At 35.6% G+C, this 21,402-nt stretch overlaps 1 protein-coding gene across 1 annotated transcript in view; it reads left to right on the forward strand.

The window, feature by feature from the left end:
* LOC114454578 (contactin-associated protein-like 2) overlaps nt 1–21,402 on the forward strand; it is a 375,848-nt gene that overhangs the window by 282,482 nt on the left and 71,964 nt on the right. Inside the window, exons 10-11 of the mRNA XM_028435133.1 lie at nt 2,055–2,204; nt 19,033–19,195. Of these exons, the coding sequence (XP_028290934.1) occupies nt 2,055–2,204; nt 19,033–19,195 (313 nt within the window). The remainder of the gene's footprint in view (nt 1–2,054; nt 2,205–19,032; nt 19,196–21,402) is intronic.

Consider the following 21,402-nt stretch of genomic DNA (forward strand, 5'->3'; position numbering starts at 1 on the left):
AAATCCTGAGAATAGAAGTCGTTTAGAGTGTGAGTCCTTCAACAGATTTACTCGCTAACTTCAGCCACCAGAGCATATCAGCACACTGTTTAAGGGAGAGTAAAGGTCCCTTAGGAGAGCTCTTCTTTTCTGCTTCATTGTCTACTACCAAACCGCAGAGTTGGAACCGTCATCCCCTGTGGTCACACATCTTTTTCAGGTCACAACTCTTTTCATCCTCTTTCACTAAACAAAAGCTTTACGTTAACATTTTTTACTTTTCCTGAATATTTAGAGCAACCAAAAACTGCACAAATTGTCATTTTGACTGAAAAAAGCTGGTAAATGATCTAAAAATCAGGCTGAATGTTTCACTCCAATAGAAAACAATGGGATGTTTACAGGCAGTGGGGCCTTGTGACATCATCAATCATGTGGTTTCAAGATGGAGGAACACAGGCTCTAAAACTGTAAAATAGTCCCTTTTTTAAAAGTTAATAAAACAAATATGGCGCAAAATAGTGTTTTTTGTTAGTCATAGATCTTCTAATAAGTACATTTCAAAGGTTTTAGGCCACATTTGTAAAAACAGCGGAGGAGCCCTTTAGTTTAACTTTTATATAATAACGGAAACGGCAGAGATGCGCTAAAATCACGCAAGATTACATTCCCTTTGCTACACTTTTGACCTTCAGCCACTCGGGTTATTGTGAAACGGCTAAACCTATCTTTGCACCAGTGCCTTTTTAGATTTTAACGTATAATAATATGATGATCAAATTGTAGCAAGTGGTGCAAGATTTCGATCGGACACATTTGTCCATTTCTCAAACTTTCTTGATATTTAGGCATCTTTTTTCCAGTGAAAAATAGCATGGTGATGTGTAAGATTCTCCCAAAAAATGTGAGGCATTTCTGTGTCATGTTTGCCCCGATTATGAAAAAAAAAAAGGGTCAATTTTTTTTTTAAATGAGTGAAATTGCTTTTTCTGTATTATATACATTTTTCCTGAAGCCTAAAATCATTAACAATGGCAGCTGTTTCTAAATAAATGTAATTAGATTATTTGCTTTGATAAAACCATAACCATAATCCATTTATTTCAGCCTGATTCTCATATTTCTATTTATCTATTTATGAACATATTACATCTATTATTACAGAAGTAGCGGCCTCAGTAATAACAAGGACCTATCTAGTGCTGCTTTAATTCATTTTTATGTTTCATTAACTATTAGAAAGCTCAGCTTCCTGTGGGTGAACATGATTTTTACTTTTAATTTTTTTTTGTAATTTTGTTGATTTTTTTGTTGTTGTAATTTTGTGCCTTTTTGGGGTCACATTCTGTATTGTTGTGGTTTTTCTGTATTATGTCATTTTGTATAAATTTTGTTTTTTTGGAGCTATTCTGTAATTTGTGTGTTTTTGTAGTCATTTAGTTTGTTTAAGTTGTTGATCGTGTCTGTCATCATTGTTTTTTTTTTTTTTACGAGTCATTTTGTGTGTTTTTGTAAACAATGATCATTCTGAATAAGATGTTTTATTGATTATTATTCTTTTTTATGTTAATTCTCAACAGGATAGGTAAAATTCAGAGACAAATTAACATTGTATATGACATTACATTATTGTGTTTTTTAAGTGTGCAGCAGTAGGGGGTACATGGCTTCAGGTTAAATGTCTTAAAGGGTACGAGAGCGTAGAAAGTTTAAGAACCACTGTCCTTTAGTACAATGCAACAAAAAAAAAAGGAGAGCCACAACTTTCTTCATGACTAATAGATACTGTAGCAGTATAAGATAAGTGTGTAAAAGGATATAGAGGAGAAATATAGTCATTAAGGTCTTCCACCACCTATAAAGCATGTCTTGTGATTAGGTCATGACATTTGTTAAGGTAGTGGCATTTCCATTTTACTCATCTTTAAGAAAGACTGTGTGCAAGTAGCACCAGAGAGAAACCATGGGTCTAGATCTGGCACTTTATTTTACAATAAACATTTGGTTTGACCTGTTTTTATAACACACTTTTTCCACTAATATAATTTAAAATCTCCATCTTTACACCCTCACAGGTTCTGGTCTCAACGACGGCCAGTGGCACGCCATTCGTTTGGTGGCCAAGGAAAACTTTGCCATGTTGACGATAGACGGTGACGAGGCGTCAGCAGTACGTTCCACGTCTCCTCTGTCCATCACCACAGGAGGAACCTATCACCTGGGAGGTAGGCGGGACACCAGCACCGTCGCTTTATGTTTTCCTTCTCTTTTCATGGATCTGAGGAGGTTCTTTCAACTAGAACCCAGTAAGGGTGTAAGAAAAACATTGATTTGGAAATGTATCGCAATATTTCACGGCGGGATTATCGTATCAATCCCAAACATGTCCAAATCGATTTTTTTAATCATGTTTTTTTAACGGAAAAACCATTTAATTGCACTAACACTAGCATAGCACGTAAACTCCCAGTCACTAGATGTCAGTGAACGCACCATCAGACTTTGTTAAACTACGTCACTCCTCAATGCATTTTAGCTGGAAGTTTATTGCACTTCATTTTCATAAAACATACTGTACACTTTTATAGATGAATGCTGTTACATATAAGTATATTTAAAAAAAACAAATTTAAGAACTTCTGTTGTTGAAGCAAAAGTTAAACTTTTTTTGACATTCTGATAAACTTAACACTGGTTTATTTATTTATGGTTGAATTACAGTTAGTTATCTTTTACTTCAGTGTATTTTAACCCTGTGGACAATTTAAATGGGATCACCTGGAATGTCTAAAAAATAATTACTGATTGAATAAAAAAAAAACATATTTTTTTAAATGATTATTCCTTTTCAAATTAAAACATAACACAATTCTAAACAACTGTATGCTATACCTTCACTTTATAAATCTAGCTCAAATACCATAACAAACATGATAAAAAATGAATTTTCAAAAAAACATTTGTGGTCGTCAGATATTTGGGATCTAAAAATGGGGTCGTGACCCGAGAAAGGTTGAGAACCACTGATTTACTTTGTTTTCGCACGTTAAAAAAAATGAAAATATTTGTATTTCATAACGTTTTTTACTTGTAAAGATGAGATTTGTAATTAATGATATTGCGATATAGTGTGATGTTTGTCGTATTGATTAGTATCGCCATATATCATATCGCGACATGCAAATTGTGAATCGTATCTGTTCGAATTAGGAAGACATCGTATTAAAATTAGTAATTTAATTAATGTACCTTAGTTTGCACTTCTACGTAAACATAAAATACAAAATATGTAAGAAACCAAACATATCCAAGCAATAAGTGACAGATATCTGTCCCAACAGAGTCTTTACTTTAAATTTCCTAGATTTTGTGACTAATTTCTATTTAATTAAGGGAAATATTATGTCATAATTTGGGGAAAAGTGAAGGATTTTGTAAGAACTTTGAGTTTGTGTAATTGTTTAACATTAAAAATGACTGCAATCATGTGATGGAAGCGGTTGGAAAACTGTGAGTGCCTACAAAAGTTTCATTTACACAATGATTCATGTTTTCTCTGTCATTTTCATTTTCTACTGCGAGCTGAATTGGATCCTCCAAAGGGCCGGATTTGGGCCCCGGGTCATGAGTTTGACACATTTTCTCTATGGAGTCTCTGTCGTGAACATTGTTCAATCTTCTTCATCAGGCAGAACCATTTCCTCGGCCTACGCAATAGAGATTATTACACACACACACACACACACACACACACACACACACACACACACACACACACACACAGATTATAATAGAGATGGTTTTCTTCAGTCAGCTGAAAACATCCACGTTTGTCAGACCTAGATTTGATAATTACATTTCCTTCTGACTGGAATCTTTTCCATAATATTTAAAAGTGGACTGAATATCCCTTATGTTTTTTTTTTACTTCAAAGGATTAAAAAGAACAGAAAGAAGCATTTAAACTCATGTTTCTGCTTCACATTTTATTATTCTCTGGTTTTTTCTTTTTCCTTCTTGTGTCCAATGCAATTGGTTCTCGATTGATTAGAGGAACCTGAGCTACGCGTGTGCGTGTGTGTGTTGAATCTAAAGTCATACGCACCAGTCCATTCCACGCATGACTGCCTAACTTTCACTAAACTTACCTAATTTAAGTAGTTCGGTGTTGTGACGGGTGTGGGGTGAGTGAAGCTATAACGATCAGGTGACCTTCACTATTGATCACCGTCTATGTAACATGTGAACACTTTGAAAAAAAATAGTCAGGCGCTTACACGTGCAGGTGTGTGCCCTTGTGCAGGTATGTAAGTGTGAGTGTTTTATCCAATCACATCAACGATCTGACTCAGAGCGTAACACTACAGTCACTACCACTCTATGGACGGGTGTCGTGACACAGACTGTAACCAGACTAAATGGTGGTCCATTATACACTCATACCTGCACATGTGTTCACACCTGCACGCGTAAGCGCCTAATATTCTTTTCTAAGTGTTTACATGTCACGTAGGCGATGATCGATAGTGAAGGTCACCTGATCACTACAGCTTCACTCACGCCACACCTGCGTTCACGTGTGACTGATATATGTATGTTTGTTAGGTGTGGCATATGTGTGCATATACACGCTCTGTCTCATGTTTATAAAGAAGCATGAGCTCGGCTACGGAGTGGGTGGGAGGAGGGCGGGCCGGAAGAGGAAGCCAGTGTCCCGTCTATAGACACGCCCACTGATGAATATGCATAAGTAGGACGCAAATCAGCCTGTTTGTGTGGAGTTGGTCAGAAAGTGACTTTTCAGAGGCTAAAACTCTGGAAAACAGGCAAGTTTGGGAAAAATAGCATGATATGGGACCTTAAATGTGTATGCACATTAAAGCGTCTGTTAACACGTTAACACGTCTGCAAGCACACATGCAAACATGACTTGTGCATTGTGCCCGTGAACCCATTCTAAGTCTGTGGGAAATGTAGATCAGACGTGCAGGCGCAGGGTACATCGTTCGTTTACGTGTTCGTTGGTCTGGTGCGCATGAATTTAGAATGGACTCACCCCCGAGTGAGTGCGTGTGTGTGCGTGCGTGTGCGTGCGTGTGTGTGCGTGCGTGTGTGTGTGTGTGTGCGTGGTTGAGCTTTGATGAAGACATCAGAGGGGTTAGCATTATAAACACTGCTCACCTACCATGTGTTACCTCACACTAAAGGTGAATTAGCACTTGGACACCAACTGGATACTAATGCATACACACACATACACGCACACACTTAAAAAAAAAGCAGCATTTTCATAGTTTTTTCCCCACTGATGGAGGCAGTTTTCAGGCTAAATTGGCAGCAGCTGTGACTGAGTTTTTACTCATTAATTTTACATGACACACTGAGTGCGTTGGAGCATTGAGCCTGTGTAGTAAACACTCGTCTGATGGCTGCAGGGATGCAAAACTGCTGATTGTTCCTATGGAAAGGAGAAATGGAGAACAGCAAATACAGTAAATAGGTTTGTTTAGAGCACTTACAGTACAGATGAGTACAGGGGTTCTCAACCTTGGGGTCGCCAGATGCCTACAAGACACTAAGAATATATTTTTTAACAATTTGAGCCCATTGAACCAAACTTGCCATATTTTAGCTTTTTTTCATCACTTTTTCTTGTCATATTTTTGCTCCGTTTAATGCATTTTTCCTACATTGCTCCCATTTCTGCCACTTCATCAAATTTTAATGCATTTTCTGCAAATTGTTTACACTTTCAAAACATTTTCAGCACTTATAAACCATTTCCACCACTTTTTCCACCTAATGTGCATATTTGTTGACCCAATATTGTCACTTTTAACCTCTTTTCACTGTATTTCATGCTTATTTTTGCCAATTTAGCCACATTCAAGATTTGTCATCCCCATTACTTGCCATACTTGACATTTTAACTGCATTCCTGCTACATTGCTCCCATTTCTGCTAATTCCCCATCAAAATTCTGCACGTTTTCCACTTTATAGACATTTTCGGCACTTATAAACCCTTTCCACCACTTTTCTCACCCATTCTTACCCATTATCGTCACTTTTAACTTCTTTTCAACATATTTTGTGCTTATTTTTTGCCAATTCAACCACATTCAAGATTTGTACTTGCACATTAATTTAAACTAATTGTTCCCGTATTGATATTTTGAACCCTTTTTGACCACTTTAATTAGCAACTTTTAACCAATTTCTGTTGTTTCAGCATTTTTTCCACCATTTTTGGTTACTTTTAACCCATTTTATTTCTGATTAAAACAAGGCTTTACATCTTTAAGATGACTATATACTAGGGCGCAAATATACTAAACGTCCTGGATAACAGTGCATATCATTTAGATAAATAAATAAATGTGGTTATCACAGATTCATAGAACAATGGACCATCATTTTACTAACATTATGGATGGACCCCAAAAATCTCTCCCCTTTATTCCCCCTTATAGATGGCCCTGTCTACACATGACTGTTGTTATATATAAAATATCATCAGTATTTTGGTGTTTCACAGAAACACATTAAAACCATGAACAGTTTGACCCAGTATTTTAAATTTGAAGCGTATCCCAGTCAAAGGTCAATCTCCATACCAGCGCTAAGGTAACAGAATAGTGCATGAAAAATAGTTTAGCCTTTGCCTCGGCCTCATTTACTCTCTCTAATAGCTGAGCTCGACGAGTCAAAGAGGCCGTGCACATTAAGCCTCGCTAACGCTCTGCTGCAGTGTTCCATCAGCACTTTTCACTATGACTCAGGGTTTTATCGCTGCACAGCTACAATTAGCAGAAAACCTCTGAGTATCAACAGCAGCTCAACTATATAACGTGGCCTTTTCTCACCTTTTTATCCAGATCAACCCTCATCAACTATAGGTTAGACCAGGTGTTCTCAACCTTGGTGTCAGGGCCCCATTTGGGGTCGCAAGAAACTATGAATGTTTTTGGAACAATTTGAGCCCATTTTTGCGTATTTTTTACCATTTTTCTGCAACTACACAAAACTTGCCACATTTTAACCTCTTTTCATCACTTTTTCTTGCCATATTTTTGCTCCTTTTAATGCATTTTTGCTGCATTACTCCCATTTCTGCTACTTCTCTATCAAATTCCAATGCCTTTTCTGCACATTCTTTCAACTTTAAAGTAATTTTCAGCACTTTTAAACCCTTTCCACCACTCTTCCACCTACTGTCGCATATGTTGACCCGTTATTGTCACTTTTAACCTCTTGTCACCATATTTTGTGCTTATTTTTGGCAATTTACCTATATTCATTATTTGTCATGCCCATTATTTGCCAGTTTGAATTAGATAGATAAATAGATTTCAGATTCGGGGTCCATATAAACCATACAAATAAACACAAAAACACATTTTAAAAGGTCTTAACAGACACAAAACAATTGGTAATTGTTTTTAATTTTCTAAATAACATGACCCCCAACCCTCCCTTCCCAATTTCTGCCACTTTTTACCACTTTTTCTGTCAATTTTTGGCCACTCTTATTCACAACTTTTAACCAATTTCTGTGGTTTTTAAAATCCAATTTCACCCCTGGTATCTTTTAACTTCTTTTTTTCACTTTTAAAGACATTATAAACCTTTTCCACTACTTTTCTCACCTAATGTCAATTTGACCACATTCACAATTTGTCATATCCAATATTTGCACATTTGTTCAAACTAATTGTTCCAATATTGACACTTTGAACCCTTTTTACCACTTTTTTACCAAACACAAGTTTTTGGCTTTTTTAATTTGCAACTTTAAACCAATTTCTGTGTTTTTTTTTAAAAATCCCATTTTACCACCTTTTCCACCATTTTTTGTCACATTCAACCCTGGATAACAGTGGATATTATTCAGATGATTAAATAAATGTGGTTACCACAGATTCATAGAACAATGGACCATCATTTTTCTGACTTTAAGCCTTTAATATCTTTTTTGCGAGCAAATTATCTTGGATTGATTAATCTTTGAGGCCTACACTGTTTTCATCTGATTTATTTTGTCTCCAGTAGCTTCAAATATGGATTGTTTTTAATTCTTCAGGTTTATGCAGAGTGAAGTTGAGCCCACTTGTCCTGATAATAGTCATAAACTTATTAATTCAATAGGTAAACCTAATTACAAGATTATCTTGAAGCTACTTTGCTCCTTTAGTCCCTTGGCAAGTCACAACAACAACAACAACAACAACAACACTAAAGAGCACAAGTGCATGATCATCTGAAGCAGTGCGAACAAATGCTACAGTAACATTTCTTTATTAGAAGACGTCCTTAGGGATGCGGTGGAGTTGATGGAGCGATAAAACACTAAATCACTCAGTAGGAGAGGAAGCAAGCAATTTAAAGTTGATAAACCAGAATAAAGTTCGTAAAAGGTGGAAGACTTTTCCTCAGTATTACACAACGGGAATTATTTCTCTAGCCTAGAACTAAAAATTGTACCTATATTTTTGACGTTTGCATTAAAATTGTGGTTTAACACCAAAGTGGTACGCAGAGTTGGTGAAAAATGAATTATTCTACCATTAACAACAAAAGAAGAATGTGGTCTTTGAAGTGGAAAAATAGACTTTGTGTTGAAATTGCTTTGATGTTTCTTTAATGCACTTCAGACATGATTTGGAAACATCTGTGCAGGAATTCTAAGGGAAATGGTTGGTACCTGAGCTAAACTAAGTCTCGTCTTAAAAGCACATATGAAAATGCACTTGTTCTGTTTTGAATTTCAAAATATTTCCATTCAAAAAAAAAAAAAAACCCAATTATTCATTTTCAAAGTAGACAATACAAAGCGTGAAGAGTGTCAGAGAGGAGGAGGATGATGAGGATGATGATGTCTCCTTGTAATTGCACGGCCTGCTGTGAACACAGACATATTGAAGCGATCTGCCTCAGTGAAAAATACATCTTAGAAAAGATGCTGATATTTAAAGTTCATTGAAACCATATCATTTCCAATAATAGCGAAGGTGCTCCATTTGCTTTATTCAGAGGAAAGAGTTGTTGGTCGATCCGTCAGTTTGTGTATTACTCACTATTTACACCATTCCCTCCTCTCTGTGTTTATTAACCATGACCAACTGTCACATTAAGCTAAATTACAACTAATTAGTGTCACATTGAAGTGTGGCAGCCGTGCATATTCATGGATGCACACCATACATATGAAACGCTGCTTAAAAAGCTGAAAACGCAGATTTTGACTAAACCTAGTGTGTTGTTTGATACGATTAAAGGGAGATTTAAATGTAAAGTATATACCTTTATACAATTTGAGCCCATTTTGCTTCTTTGCCAAATTAAAATTTTCTGCACGTTCTTTCAACTTTAGACATTGTCAGCACTTTTAATCCCTTTCCACCACTTTCCCACCTAATGTCGCATATTTGGACCTATTATTGCCACTTTTAACCTCTTTTCACCATATTTTGTGCTTATTTTTGGCAATTTACGTACGTTCATGATTTGTCAAGTCCATTATTTGCCAGTTTAAACTAATTAGATAGATAGATAGATAGATAGATAGATAGATAGATAGATAGAAATAGATTATTTCAGACTCGTGGGTCCATAATAACCATACAAACAAACACAAAAACGCATATGAAAAGGTCTTAACCGACACATAACAATCAGTAATTGTTTTTAATTTCTAAATTACATTACCCCCAACCCTCCCTTCTCCATTCCTGCCACTTTTAAGACAATATTGACACTTTGAACCTATTTTCACCACTTTTTCTGTCCATTTTTGGCCACTCTTATTCACAACTTTTAACCAATTTCTGTGGTTTTTAAAATCCAATTTCACCACCAGTCTCTTTGAACCCATTTTCTTTCTTTCTACACCAAACTTCTACACCATATTTTAACCTATTTTCATCACTTTTTCTTGCCATATTTCTGCTCTTTTTAAAGCGTTTTTGCTACATTACCCCCATTTCTGCCACTTAATGCCTTTTTTGCAAATTTTTTTCGACTTTCAAGACATTTTCAGCAATTTTCTACCTAATATCGTGTATGTTGACCAATTATTGTCACTTTTAACCTCTTTTCACTATATTTCATGCTTATTTATACTGATTTTCATCACCTATTATTGCCATATTTTTGCTCCGTTTAATGCATTTTTGCTACATCTTCATCAAATGTCAATGCTTATTCTTTCTTTCTGGCCTTTCTTGCACATTTTTTTTCCACTTTCAAGACATGTTTGGCACTGATAAACCAGTGTTAATTTTGTTGACTAAATATTTTTGTCACAAATAAATTTTTGCGGACGAAAACGAAATGAAAACTAGAGTCGATGAACAGGAATTGGAGGCGGCGTGTTCAGCAAGGAGCTCCAAACTTCACCCACACTTCTCTATAGCCCTCTGACATCACAGTGCACATGCTGAGTCACACCATAATACATCCGACCAGAAACACGGCCTTCTCAACACAATAACGTTCTCCACCACTTCACAGTCACTGGGTGAATTATGAACATAACTGATCGCCACAATATCATTTATTGTATGAACACCACCGGCAACAGAGAAGCCCCTCCCCTAAACGCGCTCTCTTCCCAACTTGTTTGGATGCGCGTCCAGAGCATTTCAACGCTGGTGAAAAGCGTCTGATTCAATGAGCACAAGCGTCCAACGAGGGGTGTGAGGCACGATTTTGACACCCGAAAAATTAAGGAAATGGGTGTGGCTTCGTTTATGATCTTTGACATTTGCATTATTTGTTTAGTATACACTGAGTTGCAAATTGATACTTATTGCACATTTTTGTTTGCATTATTATGGGAGAAAGATACCATTTCAAAGTTGACAGTCTGTGTTATTCATTACTGCTTTTATATTGAAATAAAGACACAGTCGTGTTGAAATAAAGTTAAATTTGTGTTTTAGATATTACATATACACATAAATTACAGTAGGTTTAGTTTGTTTCCCATACCGGCAGTAAAAAATTGTCTAGTTATTGATTTAGTCGACTAAAATTGCTTGGTATTTTAGTCGACTGAAATAAAATTAAAACAAATCATTTGACTAAATCTTGACTAAAACTTAAAATAGTTTTAGTCAAGACTAAAACTAAATTAAAATTTCACACAAAATCACTTTTCCACAAAATTATTACCATTATTTTCACCATATTTCATGCTTGTTTTTGCCAATTTAACCTCACTCACATTTTGTCAATCCCATTATTTGCCAGTTTAAATGAATTGTTCCTATTTTTTTTTATTTAATTACCCTTCCCCCGATTTTTGCCACTTTTAAGCAAATATTGTCCATTTTCGTCCACTCTAATTTGCAACTTTTAACCAATTTCTGTGGATTATAAAACCCTATTTTACCACCTTTTCCACAACTTTTGGTCACTTTTAACCCATTTTATTTCTCATTAAATCAAGGATTTACATCTGTAAGATGAGAAAAGGTTGAGAAACACTGAGTTAAAGGATGCTTTTATTAAATGTTGTACCAATATGAGGACACTTTCCTATTTCAATTAAAATTTACTCTCTTATGCTTTATAATCGATGGGTCAGTGTCAAACACTTTCTTTATCACTACCACTACATCTCTTTAGATTTCTCTCCTTGCTGCCAAACGCACAACCCTCATTGAAATTAATTTCATACCCATTTTATTCTTTATTAAAATAAATATGGATCTCACTTCAAGGAGAGTACACACAAAGCTACGTAGCAAATGAGCAAAATTGCTTAAAAAGAGTCAATATTTCAATATTCTTTACATAAGTAAAATGATTTTTAACAGTTTGAAATAAATGATAAAAACAAAATGATTTAAAATCTCACTCTGTCATGTGCAGATGAGAGCAAAACAGGGATTGTGTGTGTGTGAGATTTTAAAACATTTTATTGTTGATTTCATGTTTTTATCAATAATTTCAAACTCTTGTATGTTTCAGCATTTTTATTGATTTTTAGTACATTAATTTACAGATGTCTGTCACTGTTAGGTTTCAACTTTGAACACAAAAAAAGGTGTTTGTCTAGCACGTTTCATACACAGGGTAATTCAAAAATGCACAAACAAACACAATGGCTTAAAAAACACACAAAATTATGTTTATATTAAACTAATTTATTAATTTAATTTATATATGTAAATAGTATATACCAAAAACTATTTAAATTGGAAAATTGCTTCTCGTGTCAAATATTATGCGATTAATTTAGATTAATCAAGATTTATCAGTTACAATGTGTCTAATTAATTTGACATTGTTTTTAATCAATCAATGTTTTATCTAATAAAAACATTAAAACATTTGAGTTTGAAATCAACAATAAAAACATTAAATTTAAAGTAAAATGATTTAATATCTCCCTCTCAGTCATAAGCAGGTATTACGGTGTAACTGACGTGCTCATTAATTGTGTTTTCAAAGGTTTTCAGTTTAAGTTACGGTTTGTCAGTGTGAGGAAATGAACGTCATCAAACCCTCATCTCTTCTTATTTTAATTTCCCCTTCAATTACTATATAACCTCGTCTACTTCCTGCCATTTTAATTAGCTTATTTGCTTATTTCCTTTGCTTATCATGCGTTTGTTCTCATCCATTTATCTCTTTGTCTCACCTCCATCCTTTTCTTCACTTTCTTAGACAGACACAAATTGAACGTCTCAAGAGACGAGACGGTCGTACAGTTGAGCAACACAGGCAATAAGAGACAATCAGCCATAAAGGTGGCAACGGACAGATAGATACACTAATGAGAGAAGTCAGATAGCAGTCGTTCAATGGCTCTGACAACAGAAGTTTGGAGGTATTTTCTCTATTTATTTTGCACATAATTCAAATAATGTAAGCGATAAAAATAAAAAAAAAACACACAGAAGAAGAAGAACAAAAAGAATACATTCAATGGCCTTCATTTATCAGCCGTGCATGAAAACGCGTGCTAATTTGTGGACCTCCGTGTGATTCATGAAACGTGAAAAAACTAAATTAGATTGTCGTGAACTCCGGAGGCCCCGCCTACTGAAGTCAAACAAGAAAAGAAGCCTTCCCAAGATAAAAATTGGCATATGGTTTTTGAAGGTGTGAAAACTGGGCTTAAAGAAGCACATTTAAACGCTCTGTGGAAAAGCATCAGCTACTGAACAGGTGAAGTCTGCCTCCCTGTGTGCAATAACAACTTCACAGTCAAAATGCTTAAAAATGCTAAGTATTGACCCTTGTCTGTGTTTATGCCTTCAGCCAATTTCACCGATAATTAATCACATTACTGATTAAATACTGCATCACATTTGTAAAAGTTTAATAAACTATATACATTCAAAAGCATGAATGAGGTCCTTTTTCCTACGTACATCCCTCGTTATACAGTATTCTGGGAAAGGAAATCTGAAAAAGTGGCATCAGTCATAACATGGGCTTTTAAAAAATCTATTTTATTTTGTTTCATTTGTTTTGTGAACGTATAGAAATACAGTTGTTTAAGATTCTTTTATTAAAAAAAAAAACATTTCAAAAATCTATTTCAATTTTTCAGAAATTTCAGGGAACCCCACATGGGATCCCGACCCCAAGGTTGAAAAACACCAATTTAGTGGTTCCTTAGTAGATTGATTACGATAGTTTTGGGGCCAAGACTGACTCACTCTCTCTCTCTCTCTCTCTTACTAGTACCCCTTGTAGTGCCATTGCGTACCCCTAGGGGTACCCCCATTTGAGAAACACTGTTCTGTAACTTTGATATAAATATTTTTTTATGTATAGATAAATATGTTTTTCATTTATTTTGTAAAAGGTAATTCTTGATGGTTAATCCTTTGCATTTCCATTAAAAACTGGTGCGTAGCCATTTAAGTTTTATAGTCCTTTGTAGCACACGTAGAATGAATAAAATGTGTGATTTAACTGGTGATACGTGTATTATGTATCAGATTAGTCTTCCTCGTCATGTTGAGCGTTGTGATGAATTAGACATGAGATACTCACGATTGATCAAAAACCATCCCTGTCCTGTATCTTGTCCTAATTGTGCAACATGTGCATCTAAAATGGACAGATTTTCTTTTCTTCTTCTTTTTTTCTTACATTGAGAGAAAAATCTGAAGATGGAACTCATGCACTATGAATTTTTGTCCTGGATTTTCTTTTATTTTCCGAGAGCGACTTTGGACTTTGAGACACAATAGATATTGTTTTTGACAGTCGGCGTCCCTACAGATTGTGCTGTGGAGCAACATCCTGTGAATATTTGTTTAATAATTCACCTCTAAGCATTCTGGCACATTTCCAGCTCGCCTCCTGTGGAAGTGCCCTTTTCTCAATGTGCTGGGCTGCCGAAACATAGCCTGGAAGTGTGTGTGTGTGTGTGTGTGTGTGTCAGAGGAGCTCTTTGGGGCACAACAGGAGAGCGGTGAAGGAAAGTAGCGCCGATAGGACTGCATGGGATTAATGCTGATGCTCATGTTCCTGTGGGGATATGGAAGCTGTTTACACAAATTAAAAGCACATCACGTCATGAGGAGGCATTTAGCTCATGCACAGCTGAATTACAACTGTGGAAATGTGTACAAATAAAGTTTTATTGTGCAGGGTTCATCTCTAAGCTGATTTTTTTTAATGATAATTAGTGGTGGGACTCCATAAAAAAAAAAAAAAAAAAAAAAAAAATCTAACTAATGAGAGACTTTGTAATTAATTAAAATTGTTTATTTTCATCTTAATGTTCAATATGAATAAAGAATATTATAATTGCATTGTTCACAAAGCACACACTTAAGTTTAATTAAGTTATATTCATGGTTTTGCGGACAAATGTGTTTTTGTGTATTAAAATAAAAAACAGCACTTAGTACAGAACATTCGAGAGAAGTGGAAACTGAGCATTGTAAAAGAGTTAGAATATCTGTGCTAGATATAGATAGATAGATAGATAGATAGATAGATAGATAGATAGATTCTTTATTCAGTGGGGAAATTTACTGACATGTCAGCTCAAATTAGAAAGTGCAATAAAAAAGACAACAGACAGGCAACACACAGGAAAAACCTGAAAGACACCCGAGTAATAGTGCAATGAAGATAAAGTGAAATAAACAATATAATAATAGAAGCAATACATAAATGTAAATATATATATATATATATATATATATATATATATGTCGTGCTACGGTGGGAATGTATGACCTGTGGTAGCGCTCAGTCCTACACTGAAGGAGCTGCTGTGGCATGAAATAAATAGAGCAACTGATGAGTTTAGTTTGAAATAGTTTTTCTACACATAGCAGTTGATAAGTTGGGTCAGACGATGCTCTCTGTAGCAGCGCTTCTAGCCCCGCCCACATCCTCTACCACTGAGAGTGGTCGACTGTTCACTACAATTATTTTTCCACTGACTTTGTTCATTTTGGCTCTGAACCCTGTCGTCTTGTCCAGTGTGGACTGGAAACGATGGATGTGTTGTAAATGTCGTACTAACATACTATTCATATATGTCTAAATGAGTATGTACTGTAGTGTGTTCACATATGATAGTATGAAAAAGTTGAGTATGCGAGAAATACCCGGATGTATACTATATGGGGACATTTGTTCCGTATGCATGGGCACACTAGTCATACTGCTTCCAGCAAAAAAGCATCTGTTCTTCCATAATTTTGTTTTTTTTTGTTTTTTTTTACTTTTTTGTAAATAGGGCTCTTGTTTTGAAGTTAACAGGAAGTTTAGTCAGTAGCACAATGAAGGGTTTCCGAAAATCTCTGAAATGTCCGTGAGTTTTATGGATCAAATGAGCACATGTTGATATTCTACTTTGTTGCTTTCTCACTTAAAATGTTTTCAAAACTTTCAAAGTAAAGGTGGAGAATTAACAGATATTTAGCCTCAGTGTGAACAAGATTTTTAATGCTGTAGGTTCTAAATGCATCTTGGGAAACTTGGAAGTATACTTCAGTGGGAACGTTCATCATCCTAATCATACTTAAAGTATATAGTAGACAGTATATACTCATTGAGTGTGTAGTGTATATAACATTTGAATGCAATTCCAAACAGATCCACTGCCTCCTCGGAGAATATTGTGTTCATGCTAGCTGTGTGTGCTAGCTGCTACATGTTTAGCATTGAGGTGCTAGCGCAGGCTGAGAAACTCCAATGATTGACAAACTCTTTCTTGCACAATTTGCACACAACTGGGCTTTTGTTTCTCATCCAGTGTTTTTATTTAAACTACAATTAACGCCCATGAAGCAAAGCAACAACATTTCTATTTAGAGCGCAAAAAAAAGTGATTAACTGCATTTTTTATTTTTCTGTAATGAATTAATCACAATTAAAGTTAAGGTCCCAGCCCTAATAATTATACATCTCTTGTCAGTCTCTGTACGTAATCTTCTCTGGTTGGATGTTGACTTCTATGGACAATAGAATATTTTCAGATTCTTCTTTTTCATAATATTTGTGTTTAATCTGAATTTTATTGCATGTCCATTTAGTTTTTCATTAAAAACGACTATTTTTCAGTAGTAACTGATTATTCCTAACGGCAACAATCCCTTCAAGGACAAAAAGTCTTTGTACTAAATTAGCCTTTAAGGTGAAAGCTTATGGCAGCTAATAAAGAAATGCCTCGTCTAAGTGGAAAGTGCCCTTTTCGCTGGCATATACGAAGCAGCCTTTTAACGGCATAATAACATAAATCCATCCGGCCCATTGTTTCATGCTACACTTGGCTCCATCTGCCAAAAAGTGTCAGAAATACAAAAGAAAAAAATCCACTGCTTTAGCATTCACGTTCTCAGTCTATCCGTGGGACACAAAGTGCTGGCAGCCGGCTGTAGTCGGCACCGTTTTCCATCTCCTGCTCTGCTTCTTCTCTTTTTGTGTCTCTTTCCCGTTTTCTCTCTGTCTATCACCCGATCCTCTGGAAAAAAAAAACCAACAGCGGCAGGCAGGTGTGGCAGGAGCAGGGACAGATGGTGAGAATGACAGAAGAAAGTTTCTGGTGAGGAAATTAAAGTCAGAAGATATAAAACATGGATGTCCAACACATTTTAGTTCAGGGGCCAAATACGGATACGTTTGATCTCACGTGGGCCACAGAGATGGGGAATTAAACAATTTTAATATAGTGACACTTTGCATTTTCATGTATAAATTCTATAAAAGTACTGTATGTGATATATAAGGCACCGACAATATCCAAGCAATAGGTGACGGGTAGTGACTATATATATTTAATTTAAAGAAATTTTGTCAAATAATTTGAGGATTGAGCAGGATTTTGGAAAAATTAGGATTCTATCTACAATTTGAGATTAAAAATGACGTTATATAAGCGTCGGAAAACTAAAAACCCCTGCAAATATTGTAGTTTCATTGAATCTGTGACAAATTCAATGGATTTGTAACAAATTCGATGAACCTCCACTTGAATAATTGTAAAGTTCTACTTTTCCCTGTGGGCCAAATTGGGTGTTTTAAAGGGCTGGATTTGGCCTCCAAGCCTTGAGTTTGACACGTGATATATATATAAAAAGGAATAAATCTCCCTTTCTGTGTGTCTTACCCTCACACATACACACTGTACATACTGTACGCTCTCTTTAAAAAGCCTGTTCGATGCTTTGGCCTTGAGGCTGATGGACATGCTGGGGTGTATGACAGTTTATAACATCACCATGATGGAGATGTCACTGAGAGCCAGTGTTTTATGGGGGACCTACTGTATATGTGCTGGTGACAGCAGGGAGAGAACTTTGAGTTCCCATCTTTCACCTTTAGACACACATTTAGTGTTCACACCCTCACCTAAACAATGTACTGAGAGAAAACATTCACACAACATGTTATATTAGTAGAGTCGTATGAACTATGAAGCTTGTGCATACACACTCGTCTGTTTTTGTCCTAGCCCTGTCCCCATTTCACTCAAGGCCCACTGCTACCGGTGGATGGACCATTGACTCCATCTCATAAAGAAGCAGTATGTAGTATGTAGTAAAAGTCTGTATGTCCTCTATCCTATCACACACTTTGAACTGAGACGTGCAGCTTAATGGGCCCAGAGGATATGCTCTACAACAAGACGACTGATGAAAAATAATGTTCCTGTGAAAAAAGAAATAAAGAATAGAAAAATGAGCGCTGGTTTGGTTTGTTGTCCATTAGAAAACAAGCCTAAAAGCGTCCTAGTCTTTTATGAATGGGGTGTACCAATTCATATGAACACGATTAGTTGTTGCTGATTCAATTCAAGGACGATATTGGTTTATTCAAAACGATTCGATCCGAATCAATTCATTAACCTTTTTTATTCAAAACAATATTTCAACCAGTGTGACTGAAATAAATACCTGAATTTTCCTTGGAACAGTGAAATAAAATACCATAAATTAGTTGTTTTTGTCAATAAGGTTTAAAAACAAATCTGAAATCAGTGGCTTTATTATGCACTTTAACAATCTATCCTTGAAAAACCTCATATAAATCTTAAAATCTCACAATTATTAAAACAATATGAGAAACATTGCGTCCCAGAAGGTTAAACTATAACAAAATCAAGGCTTGAAGAACAGTCAGTGATCATTAAATATACACTTCAATAAATAACTTTTTTATTTAAATCCACTGCTATTTGTTCTCTTTTAATCTCTTTCTCTTGCACTTTTTATTTTCCTCGTGTGTGACGATTTTGCCAAAACAATTGATTCCGTCACGTGTGAGTAAAATTACTGTAATAACACCAAGAGCAAATACTTAGCTTTTAGAAACTGCTGAAATTTCTTTGATAGAGCAAATATTAGCAAAGTTACTGTCTTTTAATTAAATGTAGTTGACTAAGACTAGCATATGTAACTGAAATGAGTCCTGATGGCTACATTTTGACTGAAACTAAGTTGCATTTTAGTCAAAAGACTACTACTAAAGGTAAATAAATTTTTGCAGTCAAAATGAACACTGGTAGAGACTGAATGCCACTTTTAAAAATGACCACTCATCATCTTGATTTCTGTTTTGGTTTTAGGGTATTTCCTTCAAACCCTTTTCCCGCCATCGCAGCAATCGTTCCAGGGCTGTATGCAGGCAATCCTGGTGGATGACCAACCTGCTGACCTGCACGCCGTGGAGAAAGGCACTGTGGGAGCTTTCGAGAATGTCAGCCTTGATATGTGTGCTATAATTGACAGGTAAGAGTGAAAGTACGGACCGGGGCGACATGCACAGCACAATAAACCAGTCAAAAGTCATAAATCAAACGGTTTTAACAACACGTTAAAGTAAATAAAGGCATTCTGAGCTCGTACCTGGAGACGTGTGACTGTGTAACTGCAAAGTGTTTGTGTGTGGCTGATTGATTTTTGTGTGCTTGTCATCCTGATGAATGAATGCAATTGAGGGTAAGATTGTAAATACATTTTTCTACCATTAACTGAAGGCGAACAGACTGTTTTATCCTTGAAAAACCTCATAAGTTCATTATCATACACAGAACCTATACCTCATTGTCTTTGTTTTATTGCAAATTAGAGCAAAGCTTGGAATTTAGAGTGATGTCACACACTCGGCAGGCATTTATTTTCCTGTCATGGACAAGAAAAACAATAGATTCTCATGCCTTGAGCTTAATTCATTCAAACATCTGAGTCTGAACCACATGTCAAATATTGAATCTCTGTATGCAGCGAGGACAGCTCTCACCCCTAAATGTTAATAAATCTGTATCCTGAGGTCAAGTTCTTAGAAATACTTTCACTAAGATTTCTGCCCTGGTAAAGACGATCCCTGCTATTGATGGTTCATATGAATCAATGCAGATCAGAAAAGCTCTTTGTTTTTCAATGTGAGGTTTGAGGCCCTGTTTGCTGTATAAACCGTGGACGTCGGAACTAATTTGTTGAAGGGGAGAAGGGATTTTAGTTGGGAGTGGCGGGATAAGCACGGACACCTATCAATCATCAAGGATTTGATTTGAAGTCATTTTAGAAAAGCATAGTTATAGGAAAACTAGAAAGGATCTTTATTGTTAATAATCAAAATCAAAATTCCTTTATTAATCCCAGGGGGAATATGTTTAATATGGGGATTTTTCACATTGATCCAGAATCAGAAAATTGATCCGGATCCCTTTCAAAATTTAATGAAATCTTCCATGGCACAAGGTCTATTTTGGACTAAAATTTTGCCTTTGATCCGTTAAGTACCGGTACTTTTGATGGATCCTGCTAACAGACAAATAAATAAACAAATAAGTAAATAAATAAATGCTGATTAAATATTTAACTGATAAATAAATACTGAACTTTTCAACAATTTAGTGAGATTAAACATCAACTTAAATTTGGTATCACTCATATATGTAATATACAGTATGTTGACATTTCCCCCACAGAATAAACCTCGGAGGGGTTCTCTCCAAACAAAGACCAAAACAAAGCATTTACAGAGTCAACTGTTGTAAAGATTTAACCTGTTTGTCTGTGTGAAAGCTGCACAGCAACATTTAAAGAGACGTGTTGAAACTGGAAAACATAAAAACACCTTTTTGGGCTCGGCTTCAAAAGTCAAATATGGTGCCTCTATTGGGGAAAATTGTTAGTCAGCAGTTTTATCCACCTCTTATTGATGTCCTTTTAAGCATACCTTTTTCAATCATTGGTTGTGTATTAATTTAAGGAATTAGGATTAATTAGGGCAAATTTTGATTGAGAAAAATATTTTGGGCAAATCAAAACCAAAGTCGAAATGTCGAGATCAAAGTCAAAATGTCGAGATCAAAGTTGAAATTTCAAAAATGAAGTCAAAATACAATATTGTGATAGAAGTCAAAGATCTGCTAATGATTTACGGAAGCTGACTAAGGCCGATTCACCATATGACAATGAACGGCGGATCGTGGCCGTCTACAAAATGCCGTGTATCGATGAATGCGTTAAACTACACCTTAAAGTTGGGTTTAATAACAAAAAGATTCTGTATTTTTAGCTCATAAACACAGTGTTGTAATCTCTTTAAGGACTTTGAAGATATATTGTTAATCTGTTCAGAAGAAAAAAACAAGTCAAGTTTGGAAGAGGTGGAGCGTTCAGTCAATCTGTGGCTATTGAAGAGCTATAGAAACAGTGTAAGACCAGTTTGGATGGAGACTTGTTGAATATGGTGAATTGGTCCTATAGTCAGCTTCCGTAGTAATGACAGCAAACCTTCAAATTTTATCACAATATTGTATTTTGAGTTCAAAATTTTGACTTTATTCTTTTTCTATGAATTATTTTCACCATCAAAATTGTCCCTAATCCTCTTCCGTATTAAATGGCTACCTGCAACATTAGAAATGAATATTGTGAAAAAGAATTCACCAAGCGTTTGATAGTTACCTACTAAGAATGAATGAGAT

This window comes from Gouania willdenowi, chromosome 20, assembly GCF_900634775.1.
Source record: "Gouania willdenowi chromosome 20, fGouWil2.1, whole genome shotgun sequence".
In the NCBI taxonomy this organism is placed as follows: Eukaryota; Metazoa; Chordata; class Actinopteri; order Blenniiformes; family Gobiesocidae; genus Gouania; species Gouania willdenowi.